At 30.9% G+C, this 21,426-nt stretch overlaps 1 protein-coding gene across 3 annotated transcripts; it reads left to right on the top strand.

Moving 5' to 3' along the window:
- Positions 1-2,579: 2,579 nt before the first annotated feature.
- LOC111885047 (cycloartenol Synthase) lies at positions 2,580-21,168 on the top strand. 3 transcript variants are annotated; one of them, XM_023881337.3, is made up of 18 exons: positions 2,580-2,703; positions 3,229-3,463; positions 3,529-3,714; positions 14,593-14,682; positions 15,123-15,320; positions 15,496-15,580; positions 15,668-15,834; positions 15,926-16,114; positions 18,153-18,266; positions 18,343-18,465; positions 18,559-18,681; positions 18,978-19,076; positions 19,614-19,670; positions 19,753-19,799; positions 19,891-20,034; positions 20,142-20,400; positions 20,784-20,867; positions 20,956-21,168. In XM_023881337.3, the coding sequence occupies exons 2-18, from the start codon at positions 3,260-3,262 to the stop codon at positions 21,076-21,078; spliced, it is 2,292 nt and encodes a 763-aa protein (XP_023737105.1). In that variant the 5' UTR covers positions 2,580-2,703; positions 3,229-3,259; the 3' UTR covers positions 21,079-21,168. The 3 variants fall into 3 exon arrangements, with proteins under 3 accessions (XP_023737105.1, XP_042758628.1, XP_052627429.1); XM_052771469.1 differs by lacking the exon at positions 2,580-2,703 and adding an exon at positions 3,002-3,114; XM_042902694.2 differs by lacking the exon at positions 15,123-15,320.
- The last annotated feature ends 258 nt before the right edge of the window (positions 21,169-21,426 follow it).

The following is a 21,426-nucleotide window of genomic DNA, read 5'->3' on the forward strand; positions in this document are numbered from 1 at the left end:
GTGGAACTTGTCGAGTCAGTGGAGTACTCGACGTGTCAAAAGAGGATCCTAGGGAGTCAGTGAACACGTATAGACTCGCCGAGTCGCTCTAGTGCACTCGCCGAGTCCGGTCAAAGTTGACCGTTGACCAGAGTTGACCAGTGTTGACTTGATGGGGGTAGTCAACCTTAGTTGAGAAAATGTTAATTAGAGGTATATTGTGTTATAGGAGGATTATAGCTCGGAGGATCAAGCATGAGTGATTTACGGGATTTGCGAGTTATCGAGATACGCGAGTTGAGTCTTCTCACTATACTTTACCTTGAGTAGGTAATCAGAGTTATGTGACAGAGTATTTGTATGCTATATGTATGTTATGTGTTGTACTGCATTATTTCTATGTGATTTATGTTGTGCATGTTTATAGAGTTGGAACCGGAAGGTTCCCAGAGTTAGAACCAGTGGGTTCACAGAGTAGGGTCTACGGACCCACAGAGTTATAGCCTCGAGTGGCTAATATGTGTTATGTGTGGTATTTTGGGGAACTCACTAAGCTTTGTGCTTACAGTGTTAGTGTTGTTTGTTTCAGGTATTAGTGATGACCGTGGGAAGGCGCCAGCTTGACCTGTACACACGCATGGGATTTTTATGATATATGATCTTGGGATTTTGTATGATATGTATTGGAGTTTTAAACTTGATGTTTTATGAAAATTAAATGAAAATGTTTTTATATTATGCGAAAAATTATTTTGAAATTCACGGTGTTACAGCCGTTAAGCTTTTGATTCAGACGAGTCTTATCACTATACTTTAGGACATGGGGTGGCAGGCTATACTTGTTGTCTTTATGACCCTTGTTTGTATGCTTATATGTTTGTGGGGCTAAAACCATTAGGTCAGGCATGTTTGAATTCTTGTTGGTTTGGTCTCGTTGGGTTGGAACTTCTGGGCTAGGTCCACATGATTGAAACATAATTGTTAGGTTAGACCCATTATAGTATGGTTTGTGGTATCTTAGAGAACTCACTAAGTGTTGTGCTTACAGTTTAAGCTTAAATATTTTAGTTGCTTCTGGTAGCAAAGGGAAAGGCCCAGACTGATTGCATTACATCTGCTTATTTATTTTTGGATGTTCCACATTATGACTTTAATACTATGATTTTTATTATTAAAACATTGGATGATCACTCTTTATGGTTGTATGGAATGTTTTATTTGGATTTTAAAATTGAAAATGTTGTGTTGAAATTTGGGACGTTACATAAACAAAACTAAAACGATAAGCAATGGTATACTAAAACTAATATACAACAAACCAAATATTCCTTTATAAGGCTCCTTGCTTCAGATCTTCTCCTTCCGATACCTTATTTTAAGATAACTTTTATGGTGTCTCCTCTTTCTTCATGTCTCTATATATCTTCTAGATGAAATTAGGTGTCTATTTATAACATCTTAGAATTGATTTAAATCGTGGCGCAACATGCATTTTGGAGCGGGACCATGTAAGTTTGGTATCTTTCTTCAAAATCTTCAGAAACTTTTTCATGCTAATTTGCAATTAAGTTTCTTGATCAGTAACCTGCCTAAATATGCTCCAAAATTGTTCTTATTTTTTATTTTTATTTCATCAATTGGTCTTCTTGATCAGTAACCTGCCTAAACATGAGGCTCGTTTATTAAATGAGCTCGAGCCGAGCTTCAATTAATGGGTTCGCGAGCCTAAACAAGCTTAAATGAGCCTATATATATATATATATATATATATATATATATATATATATATATATATATATATATATATATATATATATATATATATATATATATATATATATACACACACACACACACATATAGAGGCTCAATTAGGCTCGCGAGTCCACTAAATTGTTCACGAGTCGAGCTCGAGCTTCATTTTAAGGCTAATGGTTGGTCAGGATCCGGCTCGACTCGGCTCGTTTACAACCCTAATTAATATATATATATATATATATATATATATATATATATATATATATATATATATATATATATATATATACACACACACACACACACATAGAGGCTCGATTAGGCTCGTGAGCCCACTAAATTGTTCACGAGTTGAGGTCGAGCTTCATTTTAAGGCTAATGGTTGGTCAGGATCCGGCTCGGCTCGGCTCGGCTCGTTTACAACCCTAATTAATATATATATATATATATATATATATATATATATATATATATATATATATATATATATATATATATATATATATATACACACACTTGAGTGAGAGAGAGAGAGAGAGAGAGAGAGAGAGAGAGAGAGAGAGAGAGAGAGAGAGAGAGAGAGAGAGAGAGAGAGAGAGTCATTTTGTCAATCATCTATAGTTGATTAAGAGTATTTATTGTTTGTATTTTGTCTTTCTCTTTTACAATTTAGGTCAATTGGATACAAAAATATTGTAACGCTCTCAATACCAATAAAATATGTTATGAAACTTGTCAATTTGTGTAGTGATTATTTAACATAAACAAATGAATCAAAAGCAAAAAGAATCAGATTCATTATTGGCAATTTGGCATCGATTGTACATAGTACTTAATTTACTCTTATTTAATGTACTAAGCCAATTGAGACTTGCATACTACGTCTATAAAAGTTGGCGATCCCTTTTATCAACGGATTACCATCGAATGCTCCCACCGCGCCATTGTGCACAAGTCTTTGAAAATGTAAGTTACATGTTACCATAAATTATATATATGTAATAATCGTTTTTCATGAGAATTATGTCATATAAAAGAATTTAAGATTTTTGTTGGATCTTATCGTTTTTCGAAATCCATATAAGTTAAATATTTTATTTTTTTGAAAATCATGTATGTTAGGATTAAAATACTTCAAATTTATGGATAAAGTTGTGTTTAATTATGAACAACTAATTTATTAAACCAAACTGATAAGAAAATATACAGTTTGTATAAAGGTTACATAATAACATAAATTAATGGGGATCGACATTTGAATCAAATTTTATCAGTTTGTCTTAAACGGTTTGCCTCTACTAGAAACCCAAGAGTAGAATATAACAGAATCATCGAGGAAATACTGTTCCGATAAATCCAAATAACTTCTCATTCACTGTGAGACGAGTTGTTACACTAATCTTTTTCGAAACCATGAGTAGCACAATAACAACTTGTATCTCCAAACATAACCTTCATGGATTCAGATATTCATTCTCACTTGTATTGCAGATCTCTGAGTGATCAAAAAGTGAAGAAAATAATGTGGAAGCTTCAGCTATCAAAAGGCGATGATGATCATCCAGGAGTCAGAAGCGTAAATCATCATATCGGTAGGCAATTTTGGGAATTCGATCCACATGCAGGAACACCTGAAGAACGATCTCAAATCGAGAGCATGCATGAAGAGTTCACCAGAAACAGGTTAAATGTGAAGCATAGTTCTGATCTTCTGATGAGATTCCAGGTAATTATGGACGATTGGATTATCATAATTTTGATTTCAAGCACTTTGTAACAAATAGAATTCAGTTTGCAAGCAAGAATCGTGGTGAAACAGAAGCATCTCATATACTTGAAGGAGGACTGGATGATGATGAAGATGAAGTTGTGATAAAGACGTTGAAGAAAGCGTTGAAGTTTTACGCAAGTCTTCAAGGTGAGGACGGGAGTTGGCCTGCTGATTATGGTGGTCCTTTGTTTCTCCTTCCTGGCCTGGTATGAATTATATTTTCGCCAATCCAATTTGTAGTTTCGTTACAAAAGTATTTGTTTATTTGTTAGACAGCGACCATCGCAAGCCATCTAATTCTATATATAATGCCTCCTTGTAGAAAAAAAATAATACAAAAACCAGTAGTACGTGATTAATTTTTTTGACGATAAAACCATTGCTGCTTTTTTCTAGATCGGGTATGAAAATAGTGAGGTTATGTTAAATTTTTGTTAAGGTGTTAGATATATTATTTCTAAAAATTTAATATGTTTGATATAAATTTACAATTATGGGATTTTTTATTTATGTATAGATCAAGGTCACCCTCCAATACAAATATTATTTTGATATATATACTCGAAGCCTCTAATTTATAAGCCTATATAATAATATAAAGTGTCTAAATTGATAAGCCTCTTTATGATTTGTTAATCTAATAAATTATAACCACAAAAAGCCTAATATCTTATTTTTTAATTTAATTGGCATAAGTGTATAACCACCGCTATGAAGTTTAGAATTAAACCTAGCCACAAAGATACATATGCGATATCCCCTCTTAATTGAGGAGTTTGAAGATTGGTTTCTTGCTTTTGCTACTGCAATGGTAATTAATCAAGATAATTTTTAATTTTTATTACATCTAGTTTTTTAATAATTTATAATTGATAATAATTTCAATTAGTAAGTAGCCATTTGTTTATAAATGATGTTTATTAGTTGATTATTCATCAAGAGTTCAAGAAAATTCATAGTTATTTTTATTCGTTAAGAAGGTTAATTTCCAGTTAATAAATTATTTCCAACTATATTGTTGAAGATTTAGGTTGATGGAGACAATTTTTTAAATCTTTGTTATTTTTTTTTTAAATTATGGACCAATTATTTTATTCGTATATAACATTATGTTTTAATATATTATTATGATATAATATTGTCATTTATAGTTACTTTTATTCTTTGAGGATGTTAATTTTTAATTAACAAATTGTTTTTGGCTATACTTATAAAGATTTAGGTTGTTGGAGACAATTTTTTAATTTTTTGTGATTTTTTTCCTTTAAAATTATATACCTATTATTTTATTTGTATATAACATTATGTTTTAATATATTATTATGATGCAAAGCTCTTGTCCCTTATTTCTTAAATCTTGGCTACCCCTCTAGTCTTGGCTCCGACTCTAGTCACCTTAAATCAATCTTTAAAAACATTTTTAAGACTTGACATTTACTCAATTTTACGCTTTACATACCTTAAAATATTGGTTTTCATCTATAAACATAATGGTGACCATGGAAAAGAATTTATTTGAGTTTAGTGGTTATATATATATATATATATATATATATATATATATATATATATATATATATATATATATATATATATATATATATATATATATATATATATATAGAGAGAGAGAGAGAGAGAAGATCAAATGAGAACACCTAAAATGTTAAGAACGCGAGAACAATTAATCTATTTTTTATCAAATAGATTATTAAAAAAAAATTACCATGATTAAAAAACTTTTTTTTTAATTTTTTTACCTGTATATCAAAAAAATTAATGAATTTATCATTTCAACCAATATGTGTAATCATACAAAAATAAAACATATTTGTAATAATATATGAATCCGCTGTAATCGTGAATGAATAGACGAATTAAGTTGTAATAATCTTCTCTAATAAATGAAGGTTTTTTTTGCCACTTATCACTCTTACATTAATTTGAACACATGTCATTTTTTGGTATTTTTGAATAAAAAAATTTTCCATTTGTCATTTTCTCGTTTTCTATCTTTTCTTAATTAACAATCAAATTTACACACCAATTACTAATTGCCTTAATTAAAAATAGTCAATAGTTTACAATATTAGTACTTATATATTGTATTTAATACGTTTTCTTTTAAATTCAAATTTTAAATTTCAAATCTAAAATTTCAAATTTAAATAAATTTTTGTTTAAACATTCATATATATATTTTTTTTTTACTAAACACGTATAACATACGGGTCTCACAACTAGTAAACGAATATAACACAATTTATAGAGAAAAAATACAATACAACTATAATCATAAATAAATAAAAACATATCAGATATATATCTAGATTATACATCTATTCATAAATAATAGTAACACAAAAAGTTACAATGTAATACATATTTAGTTTTCTATAATCACATATGAATACAACATAAACAAAAATTTGAATAAAAACAATTAACTATTATTATATAATCGTAAATGAATAAGACGATATCTTTGCCACTTTGTATTGTTTGGTTGTATATTAGCACTCCAACATCCCGTTTGTAGATGTATCTCAATTTCCTCTACACACTTTCGAATAAAGAAATAAATACAATTAACAATCAATTAAATGAAAAAGATTTAGAAAAACACAGATGATGTCAAATTATAAATGAAGAGACATGAACAAAATAAAAAATACATATGAATTCCTATAATTGTAATTATATTCATACATTAATATATCACATATGAATACACATCTAATCATAAATTAATATGAGACATGAACAAAAAAAATACATATGAATTTATATACTTGTAATTATATTCATGTAATATTCATACATGAATATATATATATATATATATATATATATATATATATATATGATTAACAAAAAATGAATAAACTTTTAATCATAAATTGATATCATAGTATAAATTACTTTTGGTTCTAAAATTGTTTGATTCCCCTAAATCTTTATATCAATTAAGAAACAACTGAGAAGAAGTGACAAGAAAATGATTAATCATAAAATAGAATACTTCAAAATCATTCAAATTCAAAGAAAATCACAGTGGGGCATTTCCATATCACCTGATATTATTTCAAAGCATGACCAGAAACTGGTTCTAAGTTAAAAAAAAACGATTAGTTTTTTGTAGATATTGCAATGTAAAAACCGATTAGGTTCCCGAAACCAGCCCGGCTAAGGGCATTTTGGACATTTTTTAACATCGGTAATGTGATTTGGAGATACGTAGCATTGTATGCTTTGAGGAATGGCTCGTTTCCGACTGCAACATACCTAAAATTAACGAAAGAATCAACGTGAAATTACGAACTTACCCTCGAATGAAAAAACTAAACATTTACACCAGCAAACAGTCAGGAAGAACTAGAGCGCGAAAAAACGAACTGTAATCATGAAATTGAAGGTGTTTCAACACGAAATTGGAATTATTTCAACAGGAGAAACCATAAAATTGTTGTTGCTTACTTGATATCAACACCACCAGGATAAGCATAAGTAGTAATATTAGCATCAACCCAATAATCAACGTAGCTTGGATCTTGACTCATATCCAACAGCATGAAATTAGGGATTGCTACCATCACCTCAATCTCTCATCCAATTAGCGCTTCCATGATCCTTTTTTCTGCTTCAAAGAGCTTCACCTTCTTGAACCCATTCTCTCTCATTATTTCCACCACCTTATCAGCCGACAACTGGTGGCTGGTCATGGTACCCCAGTTGATTCCCACGCCGATAATTGAATTGGGATCAGAACCAGTTACAATTGCCATGAATGATGTCGAGATACTGAGTATGATTGTGATGATCGATTGACATGGTTTTAACGAAATTATGATCATAAGATGAAAAGGGGAACTCCTTTCCTCCTCTTCAGCCTCGTTGACCCTGTAGATGCTCCCCTCGCCATCACGACGGTCGACCACATACGTCGCCGATTGCCTTCACTTCCTTCCTACGTCTTTCATCGATCTTGCTGTTTTCAATTCTTTGTTTTCTCCGGTCCCGTCAAGTGACGCCTTTGAGGTGTTGATTGTATGCCGTAGGAAATTAGGGCAACCAAATAGAGAGGCAAGAGTAATTATAAGAGTAATTATAGGGGTTTACAAAATTAGGGTAATGTTTATTTACCTTAATACCCTTTTTAATTTTCTTTAATTTAAAAATTAAAATTTAAATGTATTAATAATTAAAAAAATAACAATTAATTATAGCCACACATCTTAAAAATTAGATGGTCCAGATTTGTTCTCGCGTTCTCGACCTTTTATGTGTTCTCATTTTATTAAAAATAATAGTGCGAAAGGTTGAATATGAAAGTAAGATGACGATGATTGATATGATATGAAAGAGTTGAAACCCGAACCCTCAAGCAATATATATATATATATATATATATATATATATATATATATATATATATATATATATATATATATATATATATATATATATATATATATATATATATATATATATTTGCTTGAGGGTTCGGGTTTCAACTCTTTCATATCATATCAATCATCGTCATCTTACTTTCATATTCAACCTTTCGCACTATTATTTTTAATAAATACTCACTTTTCCACGTTTATTATTTTTTAATACAAATAGTATTTTGTTATTTTAGAATATTTAAACTAAAAATATAGATAAACCAACCATTATATTCGATTCTAAATAAAAATATGTGCAGAAATATATGACCAACAAAAACATGTATCTCAATGGTTATATATATGATTTATGAATGAAGATAGGAATTTATTGTAAATTATACTTAATACATATAAAAACCGCAATTAGGAAACCAATAAATCAGTTAATAGTTATAAAATAATCATTATTTTATAAGTGAACTTATATTTATGGCAATTCCATTGAATAAAAACTCCCATCATTATATATATATTAAAATATAAAATCGTCATCAAAGTTTTATATTTTAAGCTTATTAACAATAAAGCATTATTACTTTTTTTAACATAAAATGAAAAAAAAAAATAATAATTATTATTTATGGAAAATGACAAGAAAGTAGCAATCGCTTACACATTTAAGATTTTAATCAATAATCTTGACATGTAGCGGGCAATAAACAAAAAAACATTTATATTTTGGCATCAATAACAAGTACTTTATGGCATTATTTTGAACAAAAAATAACAGTCGTACCATGTACATGTATTTTCTATGTCTTGCGATGAGTGTTATTTTCCTGTTATGTGTTATTTTCCCGTTATATTATTGACATATAATTTTGTGTTGATATAATATCAAAACCTCAATCAGAAAATGACAAAACAAAACAATTGTATTCAAACGGAAGATATCTTCTCTCAGAAATAGATAATATTTAAGATTATGGTAAAAAATAACTTCCACCATATATAAAGAGTATAGTAAATAACAATAAGATAATATCATATATTATTAAAAAATACAGTCAATTATAATAAGAGAAAACCATACGTTAGACATATAGTACATTAAGATAATACTTTTAAACTGAAAAAATTCAATAAAAAAAATATTTTCTATCAAATAGAAAGAATACAATAATATTACAATAAAATAACACAATCTTTCATACAAAAAGATAATATATATATATATATATATATATATATATATATATATATATATATATATATATATATATATATATATATACACACACCACACACAAACACACACACACACATACAGAGAGAGAGAGAGAGAGAGAGAGAGAGAGAGAGAGAGAGAGAGAGAGAGAGAGAGAGAGAGAGAGTGTGTGTGTGTGAGTGAGTGAGTAAGTCACGTGAGTAAAAAAATAAAGGTTGAGAATGAGAAAATTGTTAGGGTGCAAAAATAAAGGTTGAGAATGAGAAATTGTTAGGGTGCAAAAATAAAGGTTGAGAATGAGAAATTGTTAGGGTGCAAAATCACTTTTGGATATCATGTGTGTGTAATGAGTTGTCTTTCCTTAATAAGGAAGCGAGTGACATTTTTTAATGTAAGGAAGAAGTTGTATGATTCACTAAATAATTTCATCTTCCGTATTCGTCATCATGATTAACACCACTACAATTGGTATTAGAGCAGGTGTTCTTGAATCTTTCAAGAATTGATCGATGATGACATTTTTAATTTGGTGATTCTTCATTGTTATTTGATTTTCTTGTTTTAGAGAGTTTTTGGATTCTAGAAATCGAATTGTTCCTTGATTCAATTCATAATTCGATTTTATCCACTAAAATTCAAGTGATTTTTGCTTTCCAACTCTAGAAACTCATTCAAAATCAGTTTCTCTCTCTAGAAAAACCTAAGTTCAAATCGATTGTTCAAAGTGGAAAAAAAAATTCATGAAGATTGGGTTGTGGATGCTTATCCATGGTCATCCAGTTTTAAAGGAATTCTCAGCTGTTTTGTAACCGGATATTTCAAACAAAATTAACTCATTTCTAATAAGAAATGTGAATGTGGAAAGTTCTATGGTTATCCTCTTGATCATGATCATCATAAGGTGTTGCTTAATCATTTGGTAACAACTTATCATGAAAGAAGGAAGAAGAATAAAGATGATGAAGTGATTGAAGAAATTCGTCTTGATGAATGTGTACATGGTGATAATGGTCTTGCATTTTACCCAAATGTTCTTGAAGAAGTTCATCATGTTCATGATGTTCTTGATGTTCAAGAAAAAGGAATATAAGTTGATTTCATGAAGAAGAAAAAGTTTTTTGCTCAATTGGAGTTCAAACCGATGATATTTTGTGTTCTTGTGATTCGTTTGAATGAATGATTCCTTATCGAAAACCATCAATCCAAGAAATTCATAAATATCAAACTCCAAAAGATTTGATTCAAACTTGTAAAGTTGAAGTTTTTCTTGAAATCAAATCTTCAAGATGCAAAAAGATGAGAAATAATTCTCAAAAATCTTCAAATGTTGTTAAGAAACCGAAATCTATGACGCAAATTTGGGTTCCAAAGCAACAATCACCAAATGTTGCAATGAATTTGAATTCAAAGTCCAAAAGTGTTGATGGTTCTTATGAAGATGGTGTCAGATCGTTGAAGAACACGAAGAACAAGTTGTACAACATGCATCGTGGGTGGTACAATGTTCAAATTGGTGATTTTCTTGTTCCAACAAAAGAACCAAGATCATCGATGATTGATTCGTGTATTACAAATAGAAAAAGAGTTATCAAGAATATTTCTCACATTCTCAAATGGATTCCAAAACGTTCTTGCTTTTTGATGATCTAATGAAGATCGATCCAGGTTCTATCAAAATTCAATTTTAATTTCGATTTGTGCGTTTCATTTTTCATTTTTATCTTATGATTCGTTGGATCTATTCCGTTACAACCTCATTGTTGATCTAATTATTTTTTTTGTTTAGATCAATCCAAAAATCAAAATCATAATCTCATAAAAAAAAAATTCTTTTTGAAATTAATTTTTGTTGCTCAATTTCGAATTGTTACGGTTCATCTAACTATTTCGAAGCCCAATCCAATGTCGATCCGTTGGTTATCGATTCGTAAGCCCAAATCAATGATGATTACTATTCATCTTTAATTCAATCATTCCAATCCACAGTCCATTCGTAAATATCGGTGTTCAATATATCAATTTCATTCAAAATCAATGAAGTCGGAGTTTGAACAAATGACTGTAAAACGTTGATTCAATTTACTTGTTCTTTATCAAAACTCTATTAAAGTTAAGTATTGTGATTTCGAATGTGCACTTTTCTATCTGGATTTTGACGTTCTTGTATGATAGTCGAAAAAAATTTGTTTTGAGTCAAGAGTCGCTCGTCTCGAGTAGAAGCAGTCGGAAGACTGATGTTGTTTGGAATTGAAAATCGAAATTGTTGTTGATAGTTTATTTGAGTTGAAATCAAATGGTAAGATGGTAGATGTTATTGGAGTCAAATGTATGTTTGATGAATCAAACAATTTGACAAAATCGATTTGTAGTTGACTTTTTGGAGTCAAAATTAGTTTGATTGATCTTGTTCTTTCATATCTGATATCAAATTAGACTCAATTTCAACGGGTTGAGGGTCTCATTTTTTTAATTGAATTTTGATTATGATGAGAAGATGGGAACTGGTAACTGATTTTGGAGGTCCTTACCTGATGTCGAGAGTCATTTACTGAAAGTGAAGGCTGTGTGTTCGAATCATGTGTTGGATATTGAATGGTTGAAGGATTGGAAATCGAAGGCTTATAAGGTATTGATGGTTATGTCGATGTTCTTTATATGGTATCTATTTTGATGTCAGTTAATGGAGAACGAGAGCTTTGAGTCGAGTACGAAAGTTGTTTTGGATTGATTATTTGGAGTTGAGCATCGATGTGTAAAATTGAAGGTTTAAGGTCGATGGTCATAACCTGATGTCGAGGTTGAGTGACTGAAAGCGAAGGATATGTATTCGATGTCAAGTGTTGATTTGAAGACTTCAAAACTAGGTCATGGTTTGGAGCCGAGTATTGTTTCGAAGGGTTGATCTTCAAGGTTCAAAATGGACTGTTCGAAATAGAAGGTTTAGATTGTGATGTTTTGATTTCGAAATGAGAGTAATGACTTGGATGGTTTGATTTCGAAGGACTTGTTATGTGTATCAACTTGAGATGTTTGATGTCCCTAATGGTATATGATTTCGAAGTGAATTGGAGAAGAAACAAAAGTTTTTAGTTCGAATCCCTGGAATTTCTAAGAAATGTCAAAAATTACCCAACTTTGAAATGGGGACAAATATTGTGAAAAATGAAGGATTATAATTTCAAATCCCAGAAGTTTCGAAGATTTGGCAGAATTTACCCAATTTCGCAAATGGGCTGAAAATTCTGAGAAAATGGAATATTTTTTAAACAGGCTTTTGCAGCTAATGCGAATTACCAGTTTATGTCCAGTTTCACAATTAGAGTAAAGTTTTGCATCTGAGACTATTTTTGGCGCAAGTGGTCCCTGTAGAAATCTGATATTGGCAAATTTTACCCGAATTTTCAAAATTCTTGCAACTCTCACCAAAAAGTTGAAAATTTTCACAAAATTTGGAAAATTTTCATGACTTTCCCGTGATTGTTTTTTCATGCAATTTTTTCGCCGTTTCATTTTTGGTACACATTGAGGGGGAGATTTGTGAAGTTTATTCCTCGGACTCTTCTCAACCTCAGTGAGTTTTATAATCACTTTTTGATTATAAAAAGGTGGAGAATGTAGAGTGGGTATTCATACCATCTCGGGTATTCATTTGTGGATTTGAAGACCGGTTTACTTCGAGGGAGAGTTGGTCTTGATCGCGCAAGCTCGTTGGATATTGAAATCAGGACATTCAATCCTAATTTTGAGAGAGGGGGGGGGGGGAATGTTAGGGTGCAAAGTCGTTCTTGGATGTCATGTCTGCTTACTCCTTTGTATGTGTGTAATGAGGTGTTTTTCTTTTATAAGAAAGGGAGTGACACTCATTTTATGTAAGGAAAAACTTTATCAGAGTTAGTTTAGAAAGATAATTATTTAAAACCCACTTGTACTCTTTCTAAACTAATGAGAGCTTAAACCCGGATTTATTTACTCTTGTGTTCTTCGTGTTCATGATTCTTGAACGATTTACTAAATCATTTCATATTCCACATTCGTCATCATGATTAACACCACTACAAAAATTATTCTCAGTTAATCATCTATTTGTGCCGCAAAACGATCTATCGTACCGACGCGACGGAAGATGGTTAATATTCATATACGAATATAAATGTAAGTATATTCATATTATAATCCACCACCTACATTCCGTCACTAACCATCACCACCTCGCCACCACCACCTACATTCCGCCACTAACCACCGCCACCATCGCCGCCACCACCACTTCCACCCCCACCGCCAACTTTTGCCACAACCCACCGCCTCCATATTCATATATTAATAATCATTTGTTCATATAAAAAAATTAAAAATTAAAAAAAAATTAAATTATTTTTCTGGATTTTTTTTATAAAAAAAATTAAAATTAAAAAAATAATTTTTTTCCAAGTTTTAATGATTATGCCCATTTTATAGATAATTAAAGTTTAATAACTTTGGTTTTTTAGATTTTTTTTTCAAAAAATTATGGTCAAAAAACGAAAATGACAGAAAAATAATAATCTCTTAGCAAATAAAGACGATACAATTGTCAACAGGGGGAGGGGGTGCGTATGGAGCGTACTTGGGTCACAAACGCGTGATTTAGAATATATTTTCAAGATTTACGTTTTGGCCCTATATATATATATATATATATATATATATATATATATATATATATATATATATATATATATATATATATATATAATTAATGAATTTTATATCCACAACTTTATGTCATTATTCAGCAATGAATAAATGAATTGTCGCAGGTTAAAATTAAAATTAGAATTTACAACAAAAATGCATATAGATAAATTTATAATAGAATAATAACATTCTAATGAATATATGAATAACCAAACGTTAATATTCATATTAAAATTACTTCAACAATAAACATATACAACATTCATTACAGAATAATAACATAAACATAGTATTTTTACGTTCTCACATTATTTACAGTTTTTATTTGAACTTACTTTTATATATATATATATATATATATATATATATATATATATATATATATATATATATATATATATATATATATATATATATATATAGAACCGGCAAACTAATCTACGTCTAAAGACCATCTATGTCTCCTACTGAACTTGAACTCATGACCTCTCATTTGAGAAAGTAATTCTAATATGAAAATGAATATTTGGTTACATCATTTTGTATTTGAAATAACAATTAGTAGTACTTGTATAGATTGAGCTTAACAAAATTAGTCGCATACTAGTATATCAACTGAATTGAATCTGTCACTATATTCAAGTTCAAAATAGCGTAATGACAATCACATGCAAATGTGAATTCAAATTTATCGAATACAAATATTGATTTGTAAGTCACCATTACATTTTAGTTGTTTATATAGTAAAAATGAATGTTAATTAACCAAGCTTTAAGTTGTATCACAGATCATTGGATTGCATGTCATGGGGATGAAAGACATCGTATTGTCCATAGAACACCAAAAGGAAATCCGTCGGTATCTTTATAATCATCAGGTAAACAAGAAACTTTGTATTTATTCCATCTAAAAGAATGCAAAATCTTTTATGTGGGTTGTTCCAAAAAATACATCTTTCTTTAACCCGCTAATCCTACATTTACACTCTTTTTCCATCACTAAACATGAACATTGACCATTTGAGCAAGGGGGACCTTTCCATTACATCTTATTTATAGCAATTAACTCTTCATTCCCAATTTGCTATTACCTGCATTATTAATTGTTATTTTATATTAACAACTTTGATGCTTAATTAGTTTTTCTTGTTTCCTCTAAGGAAGCACTATATTAACAATAAATTGGCATATACATGTGGACAATGTAACTACTAAAATGATTAAGAGTCATTGACTTGTCAAATTATTGGACATACTTGGATTCATAGACGTGGTCAACTAAAAATAGGAAAACTGACCCAAACATGATTTCTTACAGAATATTGATGGGGGATGGGGTTTACACATTGAAGGGCATAGCACCATGTTTTCTACAGCCTTGAACTATGTGAGTCTAAGATTGCTTGGAGAAAAAATGGATGGTGGTGAAAATGGAGCCATGACTAAAGCAAGAACATGGATTCTTGATCATGGTAGTGCCACACACATACCCTCATGGGGAAAATTATGGCTCTCTGTAAGGCTCAACCCCATCAACATTTTTGTTCATAAATGCCAATAGTTGTTTACTTCTGTACAAATATACACGTAATTGTTTTGTATTCAGTTTTTTGACTCATTGTGGGTTCAAGACTCGTTGTCATATGTTCATGTTGTGATCAAGACTCACCTTTACTATATGCATATGTTAGGTGCTTGGGGTATATGAATGGAGGGGTAATAATCCTTTGCCACCAGAAATCTGGCTCCTCCCTTACTTTCTTCCTTTACACCCAGGTTCTTCTAATTTTGATTCTTTTTATCATCTCATGCTTAGGTTATGAGTGGTTATTAGTGTAGCATTTTTTCGATTTGATGATATAGGAAGAATGTGGTGCCACACAAGGATGGTATATTTGCCAATGTCATATTTATATGGTAAACGGTTTGTGGGACCAATCAGTTCGATTGTTTTATCATTAAGAAGAGAGTTGTACAAGACACTTTATTACCAAGTTAATTGGGACTTATCTAGAAATCAATGTGCTAAGGTAATTTAGTTTTGCTTGGTCAAAGATAGTTCGGATTTATGGATGTTGTCACGAAGTAGAGATTTATGGGTTATCAGTTTTGCTGTTTCAGGAAGATTTGTATTACCCTCATCTCATAATACAAGACCTTTTATGGTGTGGTTTGAACAAGATTGTTGAACCTCTTCTGATGCAATGGCCCTTCGCAAAGCTCAGAAAAAAAGCATTAAACACTGTGATGCAACATATCCATCATGAGGATGAGAACACGCATTATATTTGCATTGGACCTGTTAATAAGGTACACATACCTCAATGATCTGTATCCTGTTAGCATGAAATTTTCTTGCATAAAAATGGACCGAGTATATAAACATCCTATTAAAATGTTCCAAAACATTTTGATTGGTTTTCTATGGAAAGTAAACGTGATTCTGTCCAATTAGCATCCGACCACCTAGCTATGTTATAATGTTAATTACCTAGCCTAAAATTCCATAAAAACAGTATAACATATCTTGAAAAGTTGTTGGAAGATAGTTTTAGAATATTCATAGAAACATCTACAGAGAGGAATATATTAGAAGCATATAGAGAAAAAAAATTTCAGAAAATGTCACGTACATTGTACATATCTAGAGAACTAGAGAAGAAGATGGTAGATTATGTTAGTGTGTTCCGATAATTCACAAGCTTGCACCAATATGGGGATGTACTTACAGTTTTGTATACATAATAACAAAATACCTATATATTCATTCATAAGAGCAACATACTTTATTTTTATCTATATTAGCAATGTACCTTACTTTTTATCCATAATAGCAACAACTTTTGAATTTTTGTATTGAATAGCCATATACTTTATTGTCTATCCATAATATCAACGTACTATACTCTTTTTACCAAGATAAACAATACATTTATATTTTATCTGTAATAACAACATACTTTTTTTCTCCATAGCAATACAATGCATTTATTAAATAAGTAAACATCATACTATGATTGTTTGTACTCCTTGGGGATGGGCCACACTCGTTAAGTGATGACCTCATCACCACGACATGGTGACCCGAGGATTGTATCCTAAAATTCGTCATTTCTTTCTTCCACCTTGAGACTACTCCTATAATTTAGCATCACCCAACGGATGTTGAGTATAGGCATCACCGCATTTTAAAACTGATAAATATGATATAAGGATAATGACAAATAAACAATTTGCTGTTATCTCAATAGAGCAATCTCGATTCCTTTACATTTGTATTTTGTGATAACGTCAACACCATTTATCTTCCAACCAACCTTGTCCAACACTAGAAAACTAAGTACGTTGCTTGATACCTTCACCGAAGGGCTTCCTACATCTCTCTTAGTCTCTTTCACAAGTTTTGGTCCAATTTGAACGTTCTGACCATTCATCCCGATAAAACGTGATGTTAGTGTTGGAACACAAAAACAATCAATATAATATGGAAAATATGTTGCGGAATGATGAATAACTTTTCAATACTACTTTTACTTCAACAAGCTCCAATTTCATAGAAGAATATGAGCAGGGAATAGAGGATTTTAACGCAAGTAATAACGTTTTTGTGCACACACATTAATCCTAAAGTCACACCCCTATATATATTTACATGGGAAGATAGATACGACAAATCATCCTATTATGAGATGACATGTGGAGCATAGTAAGTCACCAAATTTTAACAAAAAAAGATTCCTAGAGATTACAGCATGATATATGCGTGTTCATGCTACAACACATGTAAGTTTACTAAGGAGAAGCATATGCGAGGTTCAGTTACTTCATAACTAAAGATTACAAGAATATACGAAACATAACTATAGACGAAAGTAAAATACAAAACCTCTCGCAGAACAACGAAACTCGCAAATACAGATTCTCAAAGACAGACGCAACAATTTGATCTTCAACAATTAGTGTATGTATATTATGATTTACAGACACAAAAAACATTTAGATTAACCATGTACTTATGTATATGCGTTTGATTAATGAGGATATCATTTTCCATGGGAAAATCATTTATTAAATGACTAGTCTTTTGATGGTGTAGAAGCTTTCTGTAGAAATCTAGAGAAAACATCATTTGAAATACAATAACTAAATCTATAATTACATTGGCAAATTCGTCTGTGGATGAAAATTGTTTGAAAATCTAAATGCTTTTTACTAGTATTAAGTAAATTTAGGTGCTTTTGCAACTCCTCTTGGCATGTTCAGTACTTTCCAGTTTGCTCAATGTTAATTTTCTTGATGTTTATTGAATTTGAACCCAGTATATAACTCATATGAAACGAGAAAACAGGTGCTCAACATGTTATGTTGTTGGGTGGAGGATCCAAAGTCGCCTGTAAATAAACTGCACCTCTGTAGGATCAAAGACTATCTTTGGATAGCTGAAGATGGAATGAAGATGCAGGTTAATTTTGAGTCACTTCATTTTTTTATCAACTTCAAAGACCATCTTTGTAACCCTTAAACTTATGAGATCTCAGGGATACAACGGATCACAATTGTGGGATGCTGTTTTTGCGGCTCAAGCAATATTAGCAACCAATCTCGTAGATGAATATGGCTCCATGCTTCAAAAAGCACACGACTTCATTAAAAACTCACAAGTATATCAACCTTAATTACCTCACTAAAAAATTTATCTTACACTTGAACACAGATATATAGGTGGTGATCATTATACTGTTGTTTATGTGAAGGTTAGAAAAAATAGTTCAGGTAATATTCAGTCATGGTATCGTCACATATCACTGGGTGGATGGCCATTTTCTACTCCAGATAATGGTTGGCCTGTATCAGATTGCACTGCTGAAGCTTTAAAGGTATATGTTGCTTGATTTTTGCGTATTGATCAAACCTTCTAGTACTATCACAACATGGATTCCCCGATGTTTTTGTTGTTTTCTAGAAGTAGAGTTAAATCCCAACAATAGAATGCAACTTTCAATAATGTATCTAATGAATATGAAACGAACTTTTATATATATGTTCGGATGAAGGGCTTAATGTATTAAGTCCATTAAGTAAATAGGAAACAATCACTATAACTTTCATTATATTATTGCATCTGGGTGATGGTGATGAAATTAATGAAATTGACGATGATGATTAATGGCAGGCGGTGGTGATGCTATCACAAATGCCATATGACATAGTTGGAGAAGCAATAGCACCAGAATGTTTATATGATGCTGTTCATTTGCTACTAACTCTCCAGGTAATTTATGTAGGAAAGCCAATAAATTTGTGAGGGAACGAAATTATAAATTAACTCCAATTTTTCTTCTATGGATATGTTGTTTTTTAATCGTATAGTTGTATACCAAAATATTTATAAGCATATTCTTGTTAACTATACGTCTATACCGAAATTGGAGGAAGCGAGCGCACCTGTTTGTCCCAAACAATTATAAATTATTTTGATTTTTTCTAAGTTTTAGGATAATACACCTTTTTTCAACAACTGAGAGGGAACCATTGTTCATAGTAAAATCAAACTACCACACTTATTAGGCTATCCCCATTGGATTAAACCCATGGAGAATTGTATGAAATGCAAAGTAAGAGAGAGAATACTTTAATTTTTAAAAAACTCATAAATTTGCAGTATAATTCTATTGAACAATTGAATGGCCAAATCTACCTTCTCTCTCATCTAGATTATATTCAAATTTATTCTATTAAACTTTTATACAACTCCCATTGGGGATGGCCTTAATATATGTCTTTTATGTCAATGATCTTCTTGTTTTAGAATGGAAACGGCGGATTCTCCTCGTATGAGCTCAAGAGGTCCTATGCATGGTTAGAGGTTAGTATATGTAAAAATCACAAATCTTTTTGGGTATATAAATCTTCGAAAATTGAAGATTGTTTATATGTGTATACTATAGGTGATTAATCCAGCTGAAACATTTGGAGATATCATGATTGATTACCAGTAAGCCCACCTGCCTGCTACACTTTACCTTAAAAATTTTGGATGTTCTCTGTGTTAAATGTTCCTTATCTGAAAGATATTTGTAATTTAGGTATGTGGAGTGTACATCCGCTGTAGTGCAAGGCCTAAGATCCTTTACAAAACTCTATCCAAGTCACCGTAGGGATCAAATAGAAGTGTGCATTGACAAAGCCATAACATTTATTGAGAGCTTGCAACTGCCCAATGGCTCATGGTTATTCCTCTCTCCCTCCCTCCCTCCCTCCCTCTCTCTCTCTCCTTTAGTTCTCTCTCTCTCTCTCTCTCTCTCCTTTAGTTCTAATGGGGTTGCATAAGATATAGGTACGGATCATGGGCAATTTGCTACACTTATGGAACATGGTTTGGTATAAAAGGATTGGTTGCAGGTGGTAAGACATACGAAACTAGTCTTAGCATTAGAAAGGCTTGTGCTTTCTTAATCTCCAAGCAACTTTATTCTGGTGGTTGGGGAGAAAGCTACACTTCTTGCCAACAAAAGACATACACAAATCTCGTTGGGAATAAATCCCACATAACAAACACTTCATGGGCTTTGCTAGCTCTCTTAGAAGCCAAACAAGTAGGTTATTACGCATCATAAATGTGGAAAATAGCAATGTACTTTCATTTATTTGTTTATTATAGCATGTTACTTACATTTCTTTCTATTACAGCATTATATTTTCAAAGTTTTTCTTAGTAAGATATTCTACTTTGAGAAATCTATCGAGTTAAAAGCATTGTACTTCAAAAAAAAACCATTACGACTGTGTACTTTGAAAATTCTATGGATAATAAGTAAAATTTGTTTTGTATTTGGATGGTATTGTCATAATCGGGTAGATTATTTAAATTACAATGTTGAAATAGGAGAAATGAAACTAGATTGTTATAACAAACATATAATTGAAAGTACATTGTTATTTCTTGCATTTAAGTCTACATTATTCATATGGTGATTAGGACAAAAGAAATCAAATCCCGCTCCATCGTGCTGCAAAAGTACTTATTGATCACCAAATGGACAATGGAGATTTTCTACAGCAGGTAATTAACTTCATACACATGTAATAACCAAATTCAATTATTAGAGTTCTTGTTTATTGTACTTTAATATAATTGTTTTATTTTTCAGGAAATTATAGGGGTGTTTAATAAAAACTGTATGATAAGTTACTCGTCTTATAGGAACATATTTCCAATTTGGGCTCTTGGAGAATACCTCAATAATGTAATTAGGAAGAAATCTCCAGCTTGATATGTATTATAAACATTTCAATTTTCTGTCTTCGTGTACATTGTATAAATTACTATCTTTTTACATGTAATGTTTATAGCTTAAAGCTCATGCTCACTTGCCAAATATTATATATATATATATATATATATATATATATATATATATATATATATATATATATTCTTGTTGTGAGTTTAGTGATTCCAGGAATAAGAACCTAGCTACTGCAAGAGTTTGCATAAAACTACTATTATGAGGAGTATATGATGTTCGGAAATTATATATTGATATGGATAGGGCTGTGTAAATGGTACCTTTTTTGACAAAGAATCAATAGCAGAAATTGTACCTAATTCTTTTGCCTAA

The sequence above is a fragment of the Lactuca sativa genome, chromosome 5, assembly GCF_002870075.4.
Source record: "Lactuca sativa cultivar Salinas chromosome 5, Lsat_Salinas_v11, whole genome shotgun sequence".
Taxonomy (NCBI): domain Eukaryota; kingdom Viridiplantae; phylum Streptophyta; class Magnoliopsida; order Asterales; family Asteraceae; genus Lactuca; species Lactuca sativa.